General features: G+C 41.1%; 2 protein-coding genes across 4 annotated transcripts in view; one reads left to right on the top strand and one right to left on the bottom strand.

Annotated features, from left to right (window-relative positions):
• Positions 1–25006, top strand: part of LOC135166892 (uncharacterized) — a 125040-nt gene that overhangs the window by 61245 nt on the left and 38789 nt on the right. For 2 of the 3 annotated variants that reach the window (XM_064129602.1, XM_064129601.1), the window contains one exon: positions 6091–6394. In XM_064129602.1, coding sequence (XP_063985672.1) covers positions 6091–6228 — 138 coding nt within the window. In that variant the 3' untranslated portion in view covers positions 6229–6394. Of the gene's footprint in view, positions 1–5818; positions 5903–6090; positions 6395–7967; positions 9485–25006 lie in introns of those variants that run through there. The other variant, XM_064129600.1, reaches the window with a different exon arrangement.
• Positions 13283–14553, bottom strand: LOC135166893 (omega-conotoxin-like protein 1). Its single transcript, XM_064129603.1, has 3 exons — positions 14394–14553; positions 13652–13812; positions 13283–13567 (listed from the first exon to the last, which is right to left on the bottom strand). Exons 2-3 carry the CDS (start codon positions 13775–13777, stop codon positions 13412–13414), a joined length of 282 nt encoding a protein of 93 aa, XP_063985673.1. The 5' UTR covers positions 13778–13812; positions 14394–14553; the 3' UTR covers positions 13283–13411.

The following is a 25006-nucleotide window of genomic DNA, read 5'->3' on the forward strand; positions in this document are numbered from 1 at the left end:
CAAAACAAGGAACCAAGCACGAGTAACTACTCGGGATGAATCGTGTGTTGGTGCGGTGAGTGCGAGAGACGATCCCAAATGGCGTGTGTAGTGGTAAGGGTCGGGTACGGTGGTGTTGGTGAAACAGTTTGGGAGGTGGGGGAGTCTGAAGAAAAATCAGCCCCTACCATCTCGAGATGTATCCGTGTGTACTAAGGGGGTTGGTATCGTTGTAGTTGTGTTAAAGGGTTGCTGGACAGTGGCGAGCTCCTGCTTAGGTGGAAAATATTGGAACTAAATGAGAGAATAGGGGTTACCCCTTCGACTTATTCCACAAGCATCCCCTCTTGGGTGATTCCTTCTGATCAGTGCCGGATTTCACTCGGGGAAGAGCCATTGGAGGAATGGGAGAATAAGCGGATGGAACGGTCCGACACCTTGACAATGAATCAAAACGAATTGCTGGCAAATTTTTTCCCAGGACAATTAATTTAGCTAGAAGAATTTAATATGCCCATTCTATTGACGAAATTAACCGTGAAAAAATATTTGTCTCCGAAGATATTATAGAATTACTTGGATTACTTGGAATTAAAAAAAAATGATGCTGAAGAGCGTTTGGATTATTGAAAAACCAAAGGCAGATATTTTTACACATTAAGTAATTGTGTTATTTAAGAATGAAATATTCCAGTGAATATTTCAGTGCTAATTATCAGAAAATCAGTGAAACACTTGAGTTTTCAGCTCATTTCTTCCATTGAGATCGATAAAAAAATTCATTTATGGATTACTATGTTCCATCCCTAACTAAATTCATTCACTCAGACAAACTTTTTTTTCAGAAGACTAAATAATAAGGAAAAAAAGAAAGAGAATTTTTTTAAACTCACCAACCAACTCCTGCTGCTTAACTTTCCACCTTCCGTACAATATTCTATATCACTCTCGTTGCCTTTTTTACCACTGCCCGATCTATTGTCACATCTCCACTTCCTCACATCCCTTCGATCGCCCGTCCGGCCCGTTGACTCTACGTCCAACACCCCATCCACTCCCGTTCCCTCCCCCACACACACTCAACGGTTCGGGATGGCGAGAAACTCTCGATCACTCGTCGGTATTTTTATCCCCCACACTTTTTAAGGTCACTTGTTGCTTTTTAATCCGGCCGCAGTCGCGGTCGGGGGAGAGAGGTCGGGGGACTAGGACTTTTTTTTTTTATATTCAACTCATCCCCTCCCCCTCAACAACTTCTCACTCACTCTTTTGCCACCGCAGTAGCGCGACACGAGACACGTTCTTTAATTTTCCTTCAACCTAACTCACGGGTACATTTTACACTCTAACCACATAATACTGCATATCTTTGTGCTTGTAACTACCAGAGGGAGGAAAATACTCCGACTTCAACGAGAGAATAATTTTCATGCTTCATTTAATTCGGCGAATGAATTTTCAAGTGATTATATTCTGCTGGCATTTTACGACGGAAATTATTTTTCCGGAATCAAACTGAATATATTACGAACCAAGAAGCTGATAATATCTTGGAATATAAATAATTGAATTGTTATAATGATATTACCTAAAAACAAGGGTTGTCAGATGATTTTAGCACGATATCAGTTATTTTCTATTTAATTACTGATTAAATGGTCGTAATTTCTACTGAACTTTGCTCTCCATGCAAAACCTTCCAGAAGATTTTTTCCACAATCAAGTGATTGCAATCTTCTTTAATTAATGTCTCTGCACATCTAATGGAGTCTTACATTCCGGAGAAATTTCCAAATAGTTCTTCCAGTCCAAACAATTTATTCAGCTCTCATGCACTGCATTAAATTCTCCAAAACATTAAAAGCGTATTGAACATATTGTAATGACTAATGGACGATTATTTACAAACTCGTTCATTAGTTCATTACGAAACAGAAAATGGACATGACCAGCAATCCGACCTTTTAACACACGGCATATGACACGCAGGGTAGCGAACCCTAGCCATTCTACCCCTTCCCACCCACTCCACCCCTCCGTGTGGCATCACTCCTATATTCAATATTCGATCAGGCATGAGGATTTTTATTCGCAGATTTTAAGGTCACTTGTTGCTTGTTTGGTTATGTCAATGGGTACATGGCTCTCCTCGCGTCCCACTAACACGCGTATATATCCCACCAATTTGTTGTATGTATTTGGAATAGTGTGTGTGTGTGTGTGTGTAAACGTGGATTTGACGCACACAGGGAAATGGTGGAGCGGGACCGGACCGGACCGATAGGTGGACGCCCTGTCGATTTCATTCCGCATACCTCACCAATATCCCCACCCCTAAAAAAGCTCTACGTCGAACAGGACACCTCCACCCCCCGTTCAACTGTTCCTTGTTTCGCGTTGTTTTTTACGTCCTTCATTTTTTCCCTGTTTTAAACACTCGCGGCGATTTCAGAGGGTGGGGAGGGGCGAGGGGTGTGAGTAAACACGAGGGATATTAAATCAAAATTGTGTATTTCATAGGAAATATTACGGATTTTTTTTCACATAGTATGTGATTAATTTATGATGATTGATTGTTATCGTAGGGTACACGGAGATAAAAAATGTTTTTCCTAAATATCCATTTACTTGAGAGAAATATTATTTTTTTCAGGGGAAGAAAATTTTATCCCAACGTATAGTCAGAAAATTCATGTGTTGGTATATCACAATTCAATTTTTCCACAACACTAGAATATTTTTGGGAATTTTCCGCCAAAAATTCTCTGGCTTTTTCTCCATATCCAATTTCGCCTCGCATTTTTCATTAAATTTTACTTCATTCGCGGATGACGTTTCAAAACATAATGTTTACCGTCCCTTTGTGATATTTAAAAAAATCTTCCTCCCCAGCCAGCGGCAGAAAACTACATTTCCAGGAGAAATAGAGGAAAATAATATAATTATTTTGATAATCCCCTGAATTCCGATGTTTATTGCACACTCCTACTCATCAACCCATTCGTCATCGCCGTCGAATATCGATTTTCCAGCGGTCACCCTCTGAGATATTAATCGTTCCTATACTCTTAATGCAAACGCGCCTGTAGAACAGCCTCGATACTATACAAAGGGGCTTCATGTCGCTAAGCATGCAGTTACTCTCACGCTAGTACAATTTGAAATACTCTCCACATGCTGTGTATAACTTACATGTGTGCGCGGGGTTGATTTGCGAGCGTCCAGGTTCCATAGATCGAATCTCCCTCGATAGGTTCGATGCTCCCCAGAGTCGCAGGCCTTTCTGTCTTCCGATCCCCAGGACTGGCCCGATATATATACCACGAAATATTGCTGTTATCTGTAATAAATTAAACAACAGTAACAACTAATTTCCCGAAAAAATCTCAACCACTAAATTCATAATGATTTCACCAATGCGTCCCGGATATTGTTGACGACAAAAACCGATTCATTCTAAATATTCAAGAACTACCGCTAAACATCTAATTAATTAATATAAACTTTAATACATCAATATATCGACAGATCACAACATTATCTATTTGTAATAATTAATAAACTAATATAAATGAACGCTTGGCTAAGTTCCCGAGAACGACCAGGACCCAACACGATTTCCAAACGGTTGGGTAATTTCTCCTGAGCTTTTCCCTCCGTGGTGAACTCGCATTGTGTCGACAGTCATAGAATCTCACCTGCAGGACAAACAGCCTTCCCCCAGTCATAAGGAGGCACTTCACGAGTCTCTCTCCCCCCCTCTATAACACAATCACCAATACTCGGGAGATGCAAACGCAAATCGGCGTAACACTTACAGTAGAGGAAGGAACCAGGAGTGAGACAGTGTGTGCCCGGTTCTCGTCCGACGTTCAACCTTGGTAATGTCCAGCTCCACAAAAAGTCAGCTTAAAAAATTACTCTTTTGATTTATCCTCCATTCTCATCCCCTTCCCCCACAATTGTTCTTCCCGAGTCAAGACTCCCGGGGAGTGATTTCGTGCAAATGAGCGAAATGAGGAAAAACGGATACACTGGAAGTACAGTACCACGTGTTCCTGGCGTTGACAGCCAGTATTAGCAATCCTATTTCATTTCTACTCTCTTGACCAAATAACTTTCCACCGCTGTTCTCACTCCAACACTTTCAACCCAAAATTCAGCCCTCCCCCGCCCCACAATCGTACCTTTTGTTGGATCCAGTGTTTTGAATATACTCACACGTTGACACATTCATTCGTGAAATATATTTGCATGTATTTCCGTGGATATTCACGGGTATTACGAGTCACTGCTCATTCGTATATTCTCTATTTCGTTGGAATAATCTTTCGTGGCACTCACTTTTTCCACCTTATCCGGCCTCGTGTACACACAGAACAGAACAGAACTAGTGAGATCTGGAATGAAGTAGAACATTCTCATGGTCTCATTTTTATTTTTCATATTTTCAACCAACCCCCCCTTGGTCCTCGACCACTTTTTCATCTGCTATTTCACTTCGTCTCTATTTCGGACTCATTCTATTTTACCTACCTCGTTTTTTAATCCTTTATTTTTGCCACCCGAGAGCTAGTCTCGCACTGTCTCCCACTCATTTTTTTTTCCAGGCAGCACCAAAGTGCTACAGTCAAACGACGATCGTCGGCACCCTCTGACCGTTTGAATTAAAACCTTTCAACTGTTGCATTGTTTCTGATGGCTCATTTTCCGGCCGCGAAATTGTTATTTAAATTTACCTGGGTACCCCAGCATGTAGCTGTCTGGAGAGATGTGAGGGACATGACTTTTGTGTCTTCGGGTAGTACTGGTTCACATGAATAGACTTCATCCCTCGTTCTACACTGAAAGAAAGTATTTTCTCTGCTTTGAATCTCTGCTAGTGAACAAACACAATTTTGTTTTCATCTTCCCGCAACAATCTCGTAGATATTCCCACAAACTTTATCAAAAACCGTTAAAAAAATCATCTTAAAAGCGCTGCCATATTCCTGGACAAATACTTTCCCTTCGGAGAGACAAATATTGTCTTCCGCTCCACAAGAAAAACGCCGAGATTTATTCGGCGCAACGCTCCGCTCATACGAATCTCCTACCAAACACTTGAGATGTCACGCGTTCCGCAGGTTCTCCTTATTACTCGTGCCCTCACCAGACCCTGAACAAAAGAATCTACATTAATTCATTGTCCCTTATCTCGTCCGATGTAGCCGGTGAAAACCGTTGTATCAAGCCTGCCTTGAAGTCTACTGGGTGTCCGTTAAGGTGCCCCCCGCCCCCAGCGATAAGACCAACATGAACCCTGAAATTGTTGGCACGTGGACGGTTGGTGTATGCATACGGGAAAGTAGTACTTAAGAAGTTATTTGAAGCGTCAAAGATGCCACACGGCTCACCTGCGCGGGGGGTTACCTACGGTTGTTGATCATCAGCGCGTGACCCCAACGATCACGAAAATCGTCCACCGTGTCAAAGACGTTTGCCAGGATTCTTTAAAAGGCCGGATGTCTACTTCGTGAGTGGCCTCATATGTTTTGAGGGAAATATTAACGGATAATTTTTTCATGCATGCGCGGAGAGAAAAATTCAACAATAATTATTAAAAGAAGAAAATGGAAATGGCGTTTCGAAACATTAGGCCTGGAGGAATAAAATTTAGTGCATTAAAAAAATGTCTGATTCATCGGTGCGGGGGGAGGGGCTAATGATTGTTCCTAAGCCTTATTAAAGTCCAGTACTAATCTGAGTCTAGGGAATGGAATCCATTCATGGAAAGCAACTACGAATTTTGATAATTACAAACCAAGTAAGTTTCGGTAACTTTCCAAGTCAATTTCAGATTCATAGAAAACGCGTCCGCATCTCATCGATTATCGCGAGGTGAACGAGGGCGAGATTTATTGGATTTTGGATGAAAACCAAGGTACAATGAATATAATCTAATTAATCAGTTATGTGATCTCGTTCTTTATGTTATGTATATCTAAAGGAAGAAGCAATCACATTGTCGAGAAATATTGCCTTCTTACTGGGGCGAAACTAAAATTCTTTTCACTGATTACATCCGACAAGATATGTGAACATGATTTAAGGAAAGTTCATTTGTTCCAGAATAAGCTGTTCCCCTTTTCCGACGCCGATACGAGTAACGGAAGGCTAGTTGGATTTAAAATCCAAATGAGAAGCCACCAAGAAATCAAGTCATCAAGAACACCTCCGCATCCTCGGGATAACTCAAAAATTCATTAAGAAAACATTTCTCTCAACTTTCACGTTTCCTGATTATCAAAATAAATTGAGACATGCATGAAGAAGATTGTTGTCTTCAGCGCTGAACCACCAATCGAACTTTAATCATTATTGTCCATCCACGAAGCCCTGGAATATTAGATAGCTACGCAATGCTGTCCAATAGGTGAGCTAAGATACGACTTACAATTGACATTTGGAACAATCAGAGACACCTCTAGATCGTAATGAAGATATCATGCATGAAACACCAGTAGCTCTGGCACTCCTAGTCCCCTGCGAACAATCTTAATCTCCAAATCCCATCCAATTCAAATCCCCAGTAGTTTAGCCGTATTACAGGGCCAGACTGTAGAAAAAAAATAACAACTTCTTTTCACGATAGTTGTTTTTTTCTAGAAAAAAAAAATAGAACCGCGTTACGTGAAGTGTAAACTAGACTTTAAAAGAGCAACAAAAGGCATTCATGCGTCGAATGAGTGTCAGACAGAGACGGAAGTGGAGTTCAATGGAGAGAATAAAGTACGCGCCATGGTGAAAATAGTGGAAAAGTAGAGGTAGCTAGGATGGCTGAAACAATGAGATATTAATACTCTGGCCATTTGGTTTCGATTTCCTGTAAAAATATTTTGTCCACTGATACCATCACTTTTGTCGGAACGATCGAGGGCTGTCGCAATAAATCTGTCTGTTGAATATTGTCAATATTGGTGGGAAGTAGTGAGGATAGCAATTGGTGGAAAAACAGACTAACTGGTGATGAGTAATTATTAACCATATTGTCTTAACCTTCGTAATCACCACCGATTCTGACAACAAATCATCAGCATTGATACGGACATCAGCTGGTGACGATGATCACTGATATAATTACCGCAGTTTAATGTGTCTAATTAAATTTCTGATAATTGCCACCAGAAATCGGTTATCAAACCCATCGCCGAATCACCATCATATCTTTCCCCATCTTTACCCTCAAAATTTTCCTAGACCCATCATTCCCCTTCCCCCAACTCCTCATCTTCCTCCATCTCCACCCCTCCACATTAACAATTTACCACATCTGACACGTGTATACACACTAGTCAATACTCCGCTCACGCACCCTGAGCGCATTCAACAGGGTCAGGGTCACACTGTGTCAGGGTCATGTACACGCCAAAGAGAGGATGACGTTTTACCCTACCCCCTCACCCTGGTCCACCCTCTGATAATACCATTATGACTCCCTGATTGTGGAAATAAACATGCGATCGGTTCTGGATATATTCAAAAGGGAAGGGGAAATTGTTAAAACGAGGGGATGACTCTATAACATGATGAGTATGTTGGCTGGTAGGTTATAACGTGTGGGAGAGGAACGAGAACTGGTTACGCACTGGCGTGCAACGCGTTTGCACGGGCGCGAACGAGCCCCGTCGGTTCATTAAGCCAGTTATACGCATCGACGAGATAATTGCTCGACAATCGACTGATCGATACGTTACATTACCCTTACTCTCATCCCCTCCCCCCTCCTGCCCCTACCCCCCATCCTCTTGCTATTCGATTCAATGCGAATTATTCAGTCCTTGTCATACATGTGTATCAACTCATCAGATTTCCGCTGTCAATTCATTTATTTTGATGTCTCACCACTGGATGATGACAGACGATCCATGAATTTGATATTCAATATGGCAATTTGTTTGTTGATCATTAGACCGATTGAATTATCGATAATTAAAATGAATCTCTAGGAATTCTAAACTCACCCAAGAAGGATTCCCTCACGGTTTAACGGATTCTTGACGCATCTGGGACGTTGACGAGGCGTCAGGACATTCAACACGTGCAACAGGCTGGTATCGAGGCTACCCTCCGATTGCCTCCCGTCTGGAACGCCTCAGAAGCTTTGGCATCTGAATCGAATTGTATCGATGAGGAACTGCATCTCACACCCAAAATCATCAACACCACCAGCATTGACCCTCGCGAATCCTCCAGCTCCTCCATCCACACCCCTTCCACCAATCTCGGCTACCTTGTTTGAAAGCATGCATAACGTTGTAGAGGGGGAGAGGGATGCGATACGGGGGTATCCAATGGTGCTTTGGTGATATGTACATGTATGTGCGTGAATTAACGTGGTGTGGGGTACTATAACGGGGTCAGTGTGCCAATGGTACACAGACTGGGATCTGAACGCAATGTTCACACTGGCCCACCCCCTCCCCTCGCCCCTTTGATCACTTGGATAATGCCATTATCACTGGACCGATTCGGCAGAGGGATTCCCGCAGCAAATGTAAATCCATCACAGCTGATGAATTCTTCTGACATGGTCGGGATATTTCATGAGTCGGGGGGCGTTCAGAGGTAGCAACTGGACAATTGATCATCTTCGATGTTGTCTACTTGATCTGAATTGCATTGGTTCCATTGAAATTTTAGGGATTACGTTTTTATTAAAAGTTTTTTCTCAACTTCAGAGCAAATACATTTTAAAAATCCAGCCGACGCTGATCATTCTGGTAATAAAAATGTTCAGCTCTTGAAATCGTTGGTTGGAGTTTGGTGGAATGTGTGATTAATATGAAAAGAATCTTTGTGTCTATCTTCTGTACTTCGAATTGGAGGGAAAGGTTTGTGATAGAAATTCGTTTCTACCAGAGGAACAAATTTCTTGGCCCACCCTAAACACCTCAAAAAATCATGACAACCTCTCCATCATTCGTGTCTGAATGGATACCATGACTCAATCATGCTTGAAGGTCTTCTCATTATCATCAACGTAACGGTGCAGCCAGTAGTTATCACAGACTCAACCACTGGTCTGGCAGGTGGCATTGGGGATGAGGTGTGCAGGCCCTCGACAAACGAGAAAGACAATTCACCAGGGCTCGACCACGTAATAAGAGACTGGTGTTTTTGGCCTCACAGCATGGAACGGTGTTGTCCACCAGCCGGATCAGTCGGTGAACGTGTACGTTGTGCATCAGGAGCAAGGGATGGTGAGACAACGGGGGGACGAGGGGGACGTTTTAGCTCTGGGTTGGGTTTTGAAATGAGCCCCGAACGGTGGAACGGGAAGAGGCTGTCCAGTAACGGTGAGTCACCATGGTAACCGACTGCACTACCTCGCTGCTTCATCTCTTTCACCTTCCTCATTCCACCCTTTCCACCACCCACCACCCCCTGGACACCTCTCTCACTCGCGAATGCATCCACACTGCTGCAGTTCGAGTTTACCAGCTTCGTTCTGTTCTCATACGAAAAGAGGGTGAGGGGATGGAAATGCGGGGCGGGGTGGAGAAGGAGAGGAGACCTGAATTTCCGTGGATAAGTACCACTGCCACAGCACACGAATATTTAAGCCCTCTCATGTGAGTCCGTCAGATGATCATTAAATGTTTAATCCTCTCAAGTGGACAGAATTATACACTCGAAATAACTGATCAGAATTATTTTTGCGATGATTCAGTTATTTTAATCCATCCGATTTGGTATGCATTGTCACTTTGTCGAGGCCTTACGACAATTGATCAATAATTCAGGTAATCTGTCCCAAGTGGATATAATGGGGAAGATCTTGGCCGACGATTGGAATCACGTGAGGGGTGGGCAATACATTTTCTGGTAGATGTTCCAACTTGGCGTGATGGGAGGATTATCATCGTGTGCTTTAGTTTTACGTCGTTCAAGCTACCCTCTGAATATTTCATTAATTTCATAAAAGTCGACGGGGAGAATGAGTTCCTGTCGCACGCGGACCTCGGCATGATGACATATGTCTGGAATATTTTTTTTACTTTTGACGTAATAAATTTTATGGTATCCGTAATTGATGCGAGCCTGACCAGGCCCGAAGGTGCGAAGCATCCAAAGTAGGTTTCATACACATTGCATTATTTATCGGAGTTTTTCCATTCTTTGGACGAGTTTCTGGAATTCCTTTGGAAACTTTAGGTGGATCGATAAACCGTTGGTGGTAACTTCGAAGTTTGTAGTCAGTAAAGGGTGAGCTGTCTCGGGGTCTTTGGAGGTCGAGCTAAGCCGTAAACTATGAATTTATGCAAATCGTGATAAGACTGTGGCCCATCTCCAAGAGGCCTTGCTCGACCTTCCCACGAGTTCTCAATTTCTAAGTTAGAGGGAGTTGGAAAGAGGGGAGGCTATTTTGACCGAGGGTGAACTATCCAGTCTCCTTGTGACCAGTGTATCTAATCGTGCGTTAAGTCTCTAAACTCTCCAAACTCGGATATCTGTATTGAAACTCGAGTAAATCTTGTCCCTATTTGAAGCAACCTTACTCCACAATATGGACATCCTCCTCCTTCAGTATCGATTCCGGTTTTGTCAATAATTGATGACCAGAAAACAATTCTGCTTGCCTGAGATATAGAACATTTGTGTGAGAAGTACATTTGTGGTGGCCTCTGTGTATATACATCGCCAGGATAGTCAGGCTGATAAGATCGGTCGCGTGAGTACTACCTAAGGGTAGTTTGGCCCGAATGGTTGTTCCCCGTTGGCCTCGTCTCCAAGTAGCTACACTCCTGCCACCCTGCACTCAGGGTGTACTATCGCATTCTCCCATCGTTGTCAACTATCAACCCCCCCTACACTAGGATACCCCAGCGCATGATGGCAAGTCCCGTTCTTCGATGTCCCGATGTGATAACCAAGAATCACCAGGTCTAATCGTACCCTCGGAATCACAATTCGTGAATAAGTAAGGAGCATTGATTCGGATATTGCTGAAGGGGTGGACAACATGAAGATTCTTCGTTATTTCGTGGTATCATGAGTTTTTTAGCGTTGATCAGGATAATGTTATTGGCTTTCAAACACCGGGACGCTACCAAGAATCCATTGAGAGGATGACTTGACCTGAGTTATCGGTTCAATCAATCAAAGTATCTACGACTATCGCAGGATCTATTTTTTAAATAATTGAATAAGAGAACGAGAGGATCATTGAAGTCATTAAATAAGAACATCGATGGATTCGATTGCTCATCAAATATCGCCCATCGTTAGCTGTCATTCCCCCTCGGAGATGATCTGAAGACTTTTGGCAAATCTACCAGGAGACATGTAACAGCAGAACAGTTTGTCAATCCACATCATGAATTTTCGAATTCTCTCTTCCTGGCCCTCCACTTCAGAAGCTTTCCGGGGTATATGGGCAAATGTGAATGGCCTCCTCCCCCCCCCCCCCCGACCCTGGAGTAGTCCTGACATCCTGACGTGGCAGTGACGACAGTAGCGCACAGAACGCAACTCTCACCCAAGCTCAGCACATTGTTGTGTACTTACCGGCTTAGTCTTGATAATGTTTTCATATCATGCCTGTGGCTAGGCCCGAGCAACTCCAGTCCAAAGTTGCCGTTATTGTTTCCTTCAAAAATGGCACGAGTTGAGAAGGTTGTACCTAGACCACTCGTCTGTTACCTACCCACCTTGTCTAAGTGCTTGAAATCTGTGAGGCACGAAAGGCTTAGGTTGATTGTCGCATTCTCGTGTTTGTGTTGCACCTTCTTACGGTGTTGTAAGCCCCGAGACGAAATCACTTCGGTTAAGCCCCTTGATTATGCGCTACTGTGATAGAAAAATTACTTGGCTCTGGATTTCTTAATTTAGGACGTTTGGCCCTATACGAGAAAATGGGGCCGTTTCGGACTTCGCGGAGGGCATCAGGTAGATATAATACGAAAGGGTCAACTCAAATTTCAACGATAACAATGTTGTCAGTGGAAAAAAGGGAATGAGACAAAAGTACGTCAATTTGGAAGACCGCAATTTCTCTACTGCAGGCAATTTAATTTTCGAAGAAGTGAGCTTTCAGAACGAATGAAAAACTTTCGGGGTAATGGATTATTTGAAATTCAGACGGTGAGTCACGCAAGAAGCGATGAAAAAGGTGGGTAAAAATGTCCCGGTGTGAGGGAGTCGTGGGCGTGTGGAAGGGTGAGAGAAAGGACATATGTGATAGTAAGCTCTACTAAGATAAGGGAAAGACTGGACAAATATTTGCAGACAGTGTGACGCCCTGAGTCCAAGTACGGATATTATATACTTTTTGCTATCTCCATTCGATCGTCCACTTTGGAAAAACCATGATACTTGCTGCAGACAGCCAACAACTCTTTATCATACCATCCAGCGTTAATTATGACATTCAACTAGAGTCGGAGAACTTGGTCTATAAGGCAAGAAGCACTGAAAAGTTTCTCAACTGAAAAGGTTCTCATTGCGATAAAAATACTCTTCTAATGAAGATATTAAAGGAGACTCAGAAGGTGTTTGGGAGAAAAGAGCTGGAGACGCTTATGATCTAAGCCGATTCAAACGAGCATGAAAAAGAGTTGAAAGTATGGTAACAAGCTCAAGTAGCTTTCGGTCTTTGAGTCAAAGTCTCGGTTCTTTTTTTCGGACTGAAGCTCTTACCGGGGAATGGGGCGGTGATACCTCCCGGTAATACTCGGACAGAGGATTTGTCGTTACAGTTTCAAGCACTTTTTGCAATTAAGATTAACTATCAGAATGAATTTTACCGTTGAATATGTGGCTTTTGGTATTGTGATAACTAGAGTCTTGAGAGCTACTTAATTTAAAGTATTTAATGGACAATGTACCCTTGCAGACCGTAACATGAGACGATGTAGTTCAGCATGAAGACCTGTTCGTATTTTTTTTGCATAAATTAAATTTGATTATTCCGTTAAAGGATGAGATCAGGTGTGACTCAGATTCGCTGTCATTTCTGCTAACACGTCCGTACTGGCTCATTTCCTTATCATCGATCAGTCACAAATTATCCTATCTTTTGACACGCGGCTTCGTTCCACGTCAAGGCAACTAAAGGATCCAAATATTGACGTTTGGACATTTTGCTCCCAAGTTTTACGATCGATTTTTCGTGGTTGAACTCTGGGGCCTCGAAACGCCCGCAGATAAGATAAGCCCTCTAGCTGCAATCAGCTTATGATATCGGAGAGGGGGAAAGCATCTCTTCAATATGATCGCTTATTACTGATGAGAAATAAAAATCGACACAACTGTCAAGAGCTTCGGATAATCCATGGGATTTATTTTCCCTTCATCATACAAGACTAATTGTTAGTTGAGGACATTAATTTGTGAGATTCTAAGGACAGGGTTAATTATCAAAGCCGTGAGGCATAATTTTGGATTTCAGTTAGGCAGCTGGGGCTGAATTCTGCTTTTTGTTCTTATTCTTCGATAAAATTTCCTCTCGTTTGGCGAGCAATTCCTCTCGAGTGATTTGCACTTGGCACCGATGAGCGTACGCGTTGCATATCAGTTTGTCGCAGCAGTCACGCGTTGCAACACACTAAAAAATCGGAATGTTATGAATAAAAATATGTATTTATAAGAGATAGTAAATTCTGGAGTGTGTGAAGCTGTTTTTACTCACGGGGTCACCATGTCGACCACTAGTGCAGACTGGTGATTTAGCAGTTGCCTGTTTATCAGCTGAACGAGCTGTGATAAGTACGACAGCCATCAGGCCAACCAGAGCAAACAACAACACTTTGGACATGTTGAGTGGGATGAATTCAATATTGACCAAGAAAACTGAAAATCCAGGAAATTAATTAATTATGTATTTTGGATTGCGGAGAAAGGTGTGCAGAAGTTAAGAAAGTATCAAAAAATCAGGTAAGTAACTTTTGGAATGTCAGAGAATTGATTGAAAATTCAGATGAACTTAGAATCTTTTCAATTATTTCAATATTCGGAAAAACAGAATTGAGTGGGTCCATCTACGACGATATCCCTATCCAAGTGCCTTAAAATTTTTTCATAAATTTAGCTTGTCTCAACATGAATGCCAAATCCGATTGGCCTTGCCAAATTTCAAGGTCAATCTCTGTCTTGGCTCGCCAATTATTTACGCGCCGTCACTCCAAGCGACTGTACCCATCAAGGCTGTCTGAATAAGGAGGTTACGTGACTCGCACTCCAGCACATACAACCGCACTCAATTTTAATTAACAATAGTAACTGACCACTAAGTATACTATCGTGGTTTGTCCGAGGAAATTAATATAAATCTCCCAGTTACCATACAATAAATGGTCCCAAAATGATCAACGATTGGCAGCGATAGGCGTGTGATTTATGGAACAAACACAGAATTGGGATGTGGTACTTACAATGATAGAATCACTGAGATTAATTCAGTCTCGCTACTGACCGTTGAAAGGTTACACCGCAACTGAACCGACAAGACGTAGTAGAACGCCTTTATACGAGCAATGAATTCTACGAATGTAAGATTTATCCTCCAGTTGGATGTAACATGTGTAAATAGTGTTTGTTTATATTCTATACACGCAGAGCAGCAATCACCGGATTTCTCGGAATAGAGTGAGCTTGATACAAAGAGACGAGTGTGATAAATGAAAATAAGTTATCATACTTTATTTTGAATAAGGAAATTCCGAGTTTGTGACAGGTTCATAGTACATTTATGAGGAAATTTGATAGCGATAGAGTGTAACCTAGTTTTTTAACAGTTGGGAGATAAGAAGGCAAGTTCGTTTATTCAGTGGTCAGCATTATTAGTTGTACCACTGATGACAAGTAGTGGTGGCAAGTGGACAGAGGGACTTTCTCGGAATGTTATGGGGTACATTTTCGGGGTTGAAAGGGGACGGTCTGTGCGGGGACCGTTGACACCACAACATAAAGACACAGAAAATACTTGGGACTAGGGCGACGTTTCCTGGGATGGTTTTATGTAAACAAATGACAAATGCGGGGTTGGAGATCTCCACCAGGAAGTGGAGATCTACTTCAGTTCGCCTAGGAACGCGGCTGAGACCACCATTAATGTCTTCCATCGATTATTTATTAAAATCAATACATTTCTATTTGCGTTCATCTTTACTAGTATTTTGTTAAGCAACTTTACAATGTACGGGTATTATTTTGAATTATGAATAATTTTAGTACTCCCACACACTTGCAAAATATTTACCGCAAGTGCATGACACATTTTACTGAAGAGGAAAGATATTTCGTGATTATTGCGCTTCTTAGGATGGATGACATCTCTTCATCAGTAGATCATTTACGATTTTTTTTATACAACTTTGGTGTTTATGATGGAATTATGATACATGTATGAGTCAGTTCGATGACAGTAGACTGTAATGTAGGATAACTAATGAGAAGTGAAGTTTTTGCAATCATTACTCGCTAGTATGGATTAGCTGTTTTGATAAATAAATCGCGAATTTTAGGTGACGCATCTAGCTAAGTAGAACAGACAGCGATATGGTCTGCAGCACTGGTCGGATGTCCGGCACTGAATAAAAAAGATGATTAGTTTCACGTGTGATATTCTTCGATTTTTTTTAATCGCATACTCACGAATTCTCCAACATTACTGCACTTCTGGGGCATAATATCGTCGGTATCAGCCATTACAGTTATAGCAGAGGCCATTGAGGCAATGAGAAGGAATACAAATATTTTGCTCATCATTGTATCGTTTGCACGGTCGTACACCTTCATGCGGTCGACGACTGACTTCTAGATAATGTCACCAACCTCCATTTATATAGCGTCTTGCGGATGATTGCGATGTAGCGATAATTCATTATCAGGTATTACGTGTTTACTATCGGTGAGAAAGGTGTATCACCGATACCGAGGGCTTCTTCGAGCACAATATTAGATTAGTTGTATCGTTCGTTTGATTAGATCGATTTCAAGTGTACACGCGAAAATATCACTAAATTTCAGACATTGAAATAATCGTAACAGTTTATTAATTAAATCCATAATTTGTACATTTTAAAGAATTCCATGTAACGCCGCCTCAATCATAATCTTTATCTCCGTAATTAAACGTCTTCAGGATTGATGCATTCCCCTAGCCAACGCGGGCAGGCTAATGGCTTGCAGCAGTGCGCTGAGAACATACACTAAAAAAATAAAAAGTCATTTATGTTAAACCTCCAAAAAATTCTGCACGAAAAAAATCGTTGGAGAAACATTCCCTGAGACATCTGAACACTAAAATTGACGGAGTTTTGCAAATTTTTGGATTGAGTCCTAAGACGTTTGGATGATCTCCACAATTTCAGGATATATCATTCTGACATTGGGTAGGCAATGGAGGTCCTTTGACATTTCCCTCGCCTTTTTTCTCAAAAAAAAGTGAAATCACTATTTCACTATTTTTCAAACTTGTTTTTCCAACTTGTGGTACTCATAATCTTTTAGAGAAGACACTTACCGGTTCTCCAAGTTTACTGCATGCATCATTTGGCCCATGTTGACCATTTCTATCAGCCATCACCATTGTACCAACAATCATGGCGATGAGAAGGAGTAGAAGTACTTGTCTCATGATTCTGTGGAAAAGATTCTCTGATTCTTTCTCAACTGCGCAGTGGTTCTGGTTTGCCCATTGCTAGCAGACAGCGTTTATATATACCATCAAAACCATACACTCCACCTATTAATTAATTTATCGTCATATTTGATACGTATCATTTCACTTGTCATCTGCTCCATCCATGATAAATAATTACTTTAGTGTATTCCTTGACTCTCAAGATAAGGCTTCGTCCGCCAAAAACTGTTATCAATACAAATTCCCTTCTCCATGAGTTGAATTGACGGATCCAGCAGCTGAAAACTGCGTCAACTAATGACGATATCAATTAAGATAAGAAAGGGATTGATGAACGATAGCTTGTTAGGAAGGAATATCACTTCAAATCATAAGTAATGCCACAAATAGAATGGACACACCTTTGCTACCTTGGAATAGTGATATTGCGATTGGTTCTGGATTGCCATAAAGTTGCTAAAACCATAAATAATTTATCATGACTCGTGGGGGAGCTTTCTCAAGTCATTAACTGTCTCCTGAATATCAACAATATTTCCAAACGAAGTCAACAGAATTTACTTTGAATGAGGATTTATTTTATTCATCACTGGATCTCTTTAATGGTGAAATATTACAATAAACAATATGAGGTCGATTTTCATTTATAAATATTGATCTAGGGCAATGGTCATCTCAAGTCACACATCTCTTTCGGTATCCCAGACAATGATATGGTTTGCAACAGTCGACTTCTGTATGACACTGAAAATATCAGAGCAAAATATTTCTGCATCAATATTCGATAATCAATATTTGAATATTTGAATTTTTTGCTAACGGGTACTCACGAATTGACCGATTTGACTGCAGGTTCTTTCGGCCGAATCGTCGAAAGGACTGGCCATTGTCATTGAAGCGAAGATCAAGCCGATCAAGAGAAATAATAGCAATTTGTTCATCATCTTGTGTTTACGAAGATTACAGGCCTTACAATGTTGCTTGTTATACAATGATTAAGGTTATCATGGAGTGAAGCCTTTATATATTGCCTATAGCACCTGCTTTCTCCACTCATTGATTTATTGCCGATTATGTTGACTTTATGTATGTTGTTGAGTTTACCCCCAACATTTGTCGCATTGAAGAAGTCATTGAGAAGTGATTCAGGGGCTTATGGACTCTGTTTCATTGATCAGAAAAGCTTCTCTTCAATTACATGGTACACAGCAAAAACGTGTAGAGATTCTTAATTGATAATCTTATCTCGTTTGACTTTTTCTAAGGTTCTCCCCAAATATCAGTTTTACAATTCTTTATTATTTTTCGGAAAAATAAACGGTCAATTAGTAATTCCAATTAACGACTCTCCTAGTTATTTCTGGGCTCACAGAATTGTGAGGTTACACCACAAATGATAACAACAGTCAAAATTGGATGCATATTAAATTTTGAAAAACTCTCGTTACTCAAAATCACTTCGGACTCATATGGTAGTGCTACTAATGGATGATTAATTTACTGGTGGACTTCACTGACCACATCCGTTGGCCCCTGCAGCTATATACAGTCGTAATTGCAATTAATAGAATACACAACCAGCAAACGATTCCAAAAATGATCAGTCGGTTTCACTGGATTATGTTCTGAATTTTTTAAATTTATAATTGCAACGATCAGAAGTTACTTTTGAGGATATTTATTCTCTAATCCATTCTTCTTTGGAGTTCTTCTTGAATCGATGAATCAATGTCACTGTGATTCGATGTGAGAATAGTTTAATATTTCCAAATAATTTTTTTTATTGAAAAAAATTATTCTGACTCAATTGGTAAGTCCTTCCGCTCAACCGGAAAATGATCACCGATAATTTCTTGACTTGAGGCAATAAATTCTCCACACGCCTCACATTCTCTATTGACTTTTTCATCAGGTGAGCTGAGAACGCACGAATGAACTCGTAAATGCGAACAAAACATGCGTTACTAATAATATTTAATGGCACAGTTGAAGCAGATATGTGATGTGGCACACTAATCTCAATATTGAAATTGCGCAGTCAATGAATTAGCAAAAAGACCTCGAAAATCATGACGTCATAGTCTAAAGACTGTCAGTGAGATACGTTGAATTTCCTTTTTTATCAGTCCAATCATTGCTCTTTAATTTCTAATAACGAATCGCCGGTGCACGAATAAACTAAAATAATTGATCCATCAGTTGGCAGTAATACCCAAGCCGTGAAAATAATTTTCATGGAGCAGTTATAATCCAATCGTCTATATACACGACGATGTATCACACTGGCAATACCAAAAACCGCTCGACGAATCGGTCAAATTGATATTTTCCAACTGGGGGAGAAGGTTCTCCTCTTGCTATCGAGCCAATATTTGTCGGAATGTCCTATCACTGCGAGTGATTGAACAATTAATTCGTGAATGTCGGGCCACTCTGCACATTAACATTGCTCTGCACTATCGAGAAACAGAGGAAAGTACTTCAACTAGGATAAAAGTACATTTACTTCATTTTCAATGACAATTGCGCCTACTCAGCATTCCGCACCTCTGTCATAACCAAATTAACAATTTTATTTCCCTCTTCTCACATATTAGATCGCAACATTTTTTCATCAATTGCCATCTTTGCAATTACATGAATCAATCCAAATTGATCATCGGGCCAATGTCTCCGTCGAAAAATGAAGATCTGCGGAAAACTCTTTCGAAGATTCCTTCTTCCATTGACATATTTTTTCCAGACCGATAACAGAAAACAAATTTGTTTACTGTCATGTTGTCAATGCTTACAACAAACGCTTGGAGACCACTCGTATTACCTACAAGACTCGATTACGGGCAGATGCGTTGTGATCAATAACACCTCGCTTACATTTGTAACCTTTTGACCATGATTGACAGCTACCAACTGCAGTCAATACTGTGCACAATTGCAAAACAGCTTTAGCTGTGGTAAATCTTTTATTAACTCCGTGTTCCATCATTTATACGACGGGTTAAGCTAAGGGCCTACTGACTCAACATTTGAGTGACACCGTTACTTCGTAGCGAAGTCGGGTTAGCGTGATTATAGAATTTCTTTCGATTCTCATGCCCCAAAATGAGATTGCAACATTACATACTAATACTGTCCCGGAAATTTTACCAAAAAATAGAAGGGATCTCAGAACAGATGAAACTTTACACGAGTATGGAGGTCAATGCTACGTAATGACACCATTGACGCATGCCAGAACGATTATAAATTCCTCGACGATCTCCACCAATGTCAGCACATGGATTTTCCACGGAAAAATCAAATGTGAAGCAACGAAAATAGCTGCGGTCAGCGCTCTCTTGGAAAATCCAATAGTCTATCAGACAAAAATTCTAAAGCTCGCATTCTGCTATATGCAGTGCGAGCACCACAACTATAGCGAAAAAAGATAGTGCGATGAGGGAAAAAAAGACTGGGGTTATCTCCTTTTTATCAATCCCATGTACACATGGAGCTGATGCTCTCCGCGAAGTGTTTGATTGTCTTCACCTAGAAAATTATTGATCATTGAAGGAGGGTATTTCCGAACATTCTGCTGATATTTATCTGTCTCACGTCCACGTCATAGCTGTCCAATTTATGGAATTCATTGCTGCTAATCAAAGCGACTGATTACCTCACCAACGGAACAACAAAACCCGGAAATTTTCGAAGAGATCCAAATACGTCGCTCAAGGTTAAATCAAGTAGATTGCGTACGTGTTGAATCATTCTGAGGCGACAAGTTTTTTTTATCTAATGTCACTGTCTCTGTGATCACTTCAGAGTTTGACTGATAAGACATAATTTCTACGTCGAATGATTTGATAAATCGTTCATCCACTGGCACGAGTTTGTTTTTGGTATTTGAGGAATAATTTAAATTGAATGATCGATTCTGTGAGTTGTAATCGTCGTGGACAATACTCCCTCTTTCTTAACATAATTACCGTGCACCGTTTTAAAGCAGAAAATATCACTATTTTTGCCACAATTTCTGTCCAACCGAAAAACCCGAGAATCGATACATAAAAAAAACCTGAAGATATTTTAATCAATGCCCAGGTACTCGCGTGCGAACAGTTAGGTGAAAGGTCCCCTTCCGTAGCCGACAACAACTTCCGCACGCACATCCGCCCTCGCTTGCCTACACTAACAGCTCTTTTCCGGCACACGAACCCCCATTCTTGAGTTATCATGCTCCACTAGGAAGGAATTATGGTAGACACCTTTACACATGTTGCCCTTTTTTTCGTTCGCTCCGGGGTTGGATCGATCCCGCGAGACGAGAAGCCCTGATTCAACAGCCTTCCGCGAGACTAAATCGTCTGAATTATTAGAATCTTCTCACCCTCCGAGGCCGGAAGGGTTGTAAATTTCTGTGTCCCACTGTCTTGAGTGGTTTGGCTTCTTGAATCTGTTACTTGGTAACCACAGGGTCTTCCTGGAAACTGCAGGGTGGGTGGAGAACTTGGGCAAATTGGATTGCTCGTGCGGAAGACGAACAGTTTCTTCGTGATCGAAGATCAGCGATCCTTGAACCTCGGAATGGAGTCAGAAAAATATCTATAGTCCCATCTCCTGTTGTCCTCAAGATTAAGGTCTTGATGAAGGTTCGTTACCCTTCGATTAATCCACGAAAAATCCAACATTTTCAAAGTCAACAATGAGAACATTTCTTCATCACCAATCAAACATCAACGACGAGATAAAATTCAGGAAGCAATTTCTCCCTGTATATTTCCCAGCTGTATAGTTTACACCTTTCACCCGAAACAAAAGCCCGTGGAAAGTGGATAACCATGAAAAGCATTGCGCGAATCGAGATGTTAGTGTTTGGTTGTAAAAAAGAGAAATTTGTCAGGTAAAAGTTTTGACGATATGGGGCTGTTAAGGAGCTGGGTAAGACGATTCTCGCCTATCGCCTCAACTACTCTGACCCTCCCTGTATTTTTTATTATTATTAGAATCACCCCTACTTGCGTTATTGTTACGATCCTTCTGTCTCGTGCTTTTTTTTTCACCAACTGGGGCCATTATTCTTACGCTCCGAGGATGTAAAAGCGATACAAGTTGCGGTGGAAATGTGTAACGGCACTTTCAAGTTGAATCAAATCTCGACGAAAGAAGAAATGGGGTATCGTAAAATAAAATACGCCCGCAGTGTGAATATACCCATAAAGAGTGGAAGGATATGGCGTCATAATATTGTAATGGTTGAGGAAGGATGTTGAGAAAAGTGATCGATGTTCATCGAAAAACTGCTTGTTAAGATATTCCGTCTGTGTTATTATCACCTCCATCTTCCAACTCGGTCAGAAAAACATTTTGAAAAATTCCTTGAACTTGTCATTCCATAAATTTGAAACTTTCTCAGTCACTATGTTATTTAGAACAAATAGAATCAATGGCTGACTTAAAGAAATATCTATCGATGTTCTAATATTTTTTTTAAGGAATACGATTTTTTAAAACTATTCTCTTTTCATTTCTCATCCCGGTCAGTTCTGCTCCTTCACCCTTTTATTTTTATTCACCTAATATTTTTTTATGAGGGACGATGTATGGAGGCAGGTTGGCACCAGCCATTTCCTCGCAATTTCCTACTGCTGTTTTTCACGTAAACTTTTCGGTCCTTCATCTCCCTCGGCTTTTCCTCCTTCCACGGGCGCATACATGCATACATACGTTTCGTAAAATATCTGCTAAGTAGCCGCAGGAGCGTTGGCGGTGGTATTTCGGGGTGAGGGGGAGGGAAAACCGAGTTATAAATGGCACAGCCACGAGTGCTACTGCTTTGTATCCAGATGTGTCCTTAATGCTATGCTGGACCTCGTGGACACTGCTCACTGTCAACGCGAAATGTCGCGGGCTCGTTCTCTCGGCGAGAGGGATTGCTTCCGTGATGATGTCACGGGATGTTATTTCCTTCGAGATATGCCGCACTGAGAAAAATATTCTGCTGTTGTGTAAGCAAACATTTTTGCAACTCTACAAATTTCTTACAATTAAATATTTATTTATCGCACATTGTAGTTGCGTACTAGATATTTCGAGTATTTCGAGGTTTATCCGGTGCATTTAAATTAAATAAATAATTCTGCGGGAATAATTTCAAGTCAGAAGGCAGTAGTTTAAACAATAATAGTGTTAGAACTCATAATAATAAGAAATTTTAATTAATTTGTTATATTGAATTGATGAGTCTCATTTTTTTGAAACTTTAAACGTAATTTTTCACATCTTTCGGCCATTGCCGACTCCCGAATACATTTCATCGTAAATTCAACATATCTGATATCTATTCGTCGGTGGAATCATCAACAATTTTTTTCCAATAGAAATCTATTGAGGGAGTGACAGTAATTTATCATTACGTGCCAACCAGCGAAGTGTAGGACAATAAATTCTCAGTTGGCGCGATAAGTCGGTAGTGCCATCTCTCAGCTCATTACCGCAACAGAATCACCCGCCTCAACTTAAAGTAGGGTGGTATAGAATATTAATGTCGGTAAGACAGATTCCGGGAGGGAATAATTAATAAATAATTGCGTCAATCATTGAGCGTACTATTTTACTCGGTTCTTTGCACTCATCGGTTACCCGATAAGAGAATATTTAATCAATTCAACATCAACAAGATTTGTTGAATGTCGATCCACAAAATTATTGAGTGATCATTGACAGCCGATGACGTATAACAATACATAGCTAAGGAAAATTTACGGATTTGACAGTGATTGCAATCACTTCTTCTTAATTTACTCAACAATCACAATTTTATGACGAAATCAATAAATAAAAAATTATCCAGTCCTATTATTTACCACTGCAAGTATTTGTTTGATCATACTCACTCACAGACAGATTATTATGGTAATAATTAAATTAACAAACTGAGGTATCATCCGTCAGCTGTGTCCGGTTAAGCCCAAATGCCGAATTGTCCTCTGACCACCGCGGCCTTCCTGGAGGGGTCCTTCGTTAGGGGCCCGACCCCAGAGGGTGTCAAGTACTCCTCTCCTCCCATTATGACACAAAAAAAAATTATTCCGCTTCACACGTCAACTTAAAATTTCAAAAATCTTCCAAGAAACCTCTCTCCGCGATCATCTATTTTATGCTACGTAATTCACCGTTACTACTATTCCCCAACGAACCCCAGGTGATTTAGACCTGACAGGAGGCGATCGGTGCTCCATTACAGGGACGTTAACCCTCATGCTTCACCCCCCTCATCCCTCCTCCCCCGCGCACCATATAAAAATCCAACACAATATTAATTTGTTATAATCCGTTTGCCTCGGACTCACTTGCAAATTGTCGCATACGCACACTCATAAATACAGCCGCTCGATAATACAGCACGATGACCATGGGACATGAACTGATTGGGGTGGAGACAGCCTATGCAGTTTAATTTATGTTGCATTACCAACCAGTCGTACCGGTAGCCCAAACGAATCGGACGTTTTTGACACACTGTTCCGTCTAAAAGGGTAAAAAAAAAAAAATTAAAAATATCTGGCCGAATGAATTTTGGTGTTGAAGGATTACTTGGTTATTCGCCTCGGGCCGGGGCATATGATTATGGTATAGGAATCCCATGATAGACGGCTCGTGTGCATGTTTGCGGATAACACGATCGTACGTGTACCCCCGATGGTGTCAAGGATCCAGGAGAACAGGTTGACTATCGTCAGCCATATTGGCAAACAGATATAACTCTGGGGAAAATTCCTAGTCAGCTATGGGAATCGTTGGGTAAGTTTACACAGTCAGTATTAGCTAAAGCGGTTGGAACGGGGAGAATTTTTTATTTGGGAGGAAATAGGGGGGTGAGGGAATTTTTGGAAACGTTGTGGGATACATTTCCGGGGTTGGAACAAAGGCGGGTTGTGCGGGGACCGCCGACACTGTAGCATAAACATAATGAAAACATACTTGGGACTGGGGTGATGTTTGCAAAAAAATCCTAGTTCCGTATGAGGGAGGAAAGAGAACACTTCCTGACCTTGGATAGAAAGTCTTGACTTCGTTCTTGGGGGCAACTTTACACCCTGGGCCCAGAAAGGCCCACTTTCCTCTCGCTCTTCCTCTGGGTAATCCATGAACCGACTAATCACGAAAAAAATGGGAGTAAAATTCTAGTTTTTCAATGACAATCTTCTTTCCAATTTGGAGGATAATAAACATAAAGCACATTGAACTGTGAAGAAGTACGCTAATCAGGGCGAATCGAAGTCCCCCTCTTTGATAAATGAACAGTCAATATTTGACTCAAGAATACGACCCTCGAGAGTCTCCTGGCCTGGAACCTTTTATGTTCTCGCCAATTCACTCGATTTTCTTCGCTCGCGGACGGGGGTTGAACTAACGAAA

Source organism: Diachasmimorpha longicaudata, chromosome 10 (genome assembly GCF_034640455.1).
Source record: "Diachasmimorpha longicaudata isolate KC_UGA_2023 chromosome 10, iyDiaLong2, whole genome shotgun sequence".
Taxonomy (NCBI): domain Eukaryota; kingdom Metazoa; phylum Arthropoda; class Insecta; order Hymenoptera; family Braconidae; genus Diachasmimorpha; species Diachasmimorpha longicaudata.

What these genes read in the sequence shown, in the direction of transcription:
- LOC135166893 (XM_064129603.1), bottom strand. Translation starts at nt 13,777, where the DNA reads ATGTCCAAAGTGTTGTTGTTTGCTCTGGTTGGCCTGATGGCTGTCGTA. An exon ending in GTGGTCGACATGGTGACCCC is followed by an intron (nt 13,568 to 13,651) that starts GTGAGTAAAAAC and finishes CCGATTTTTTAG; the next exon opens with TGTGTTGCAACGCGTGACTG.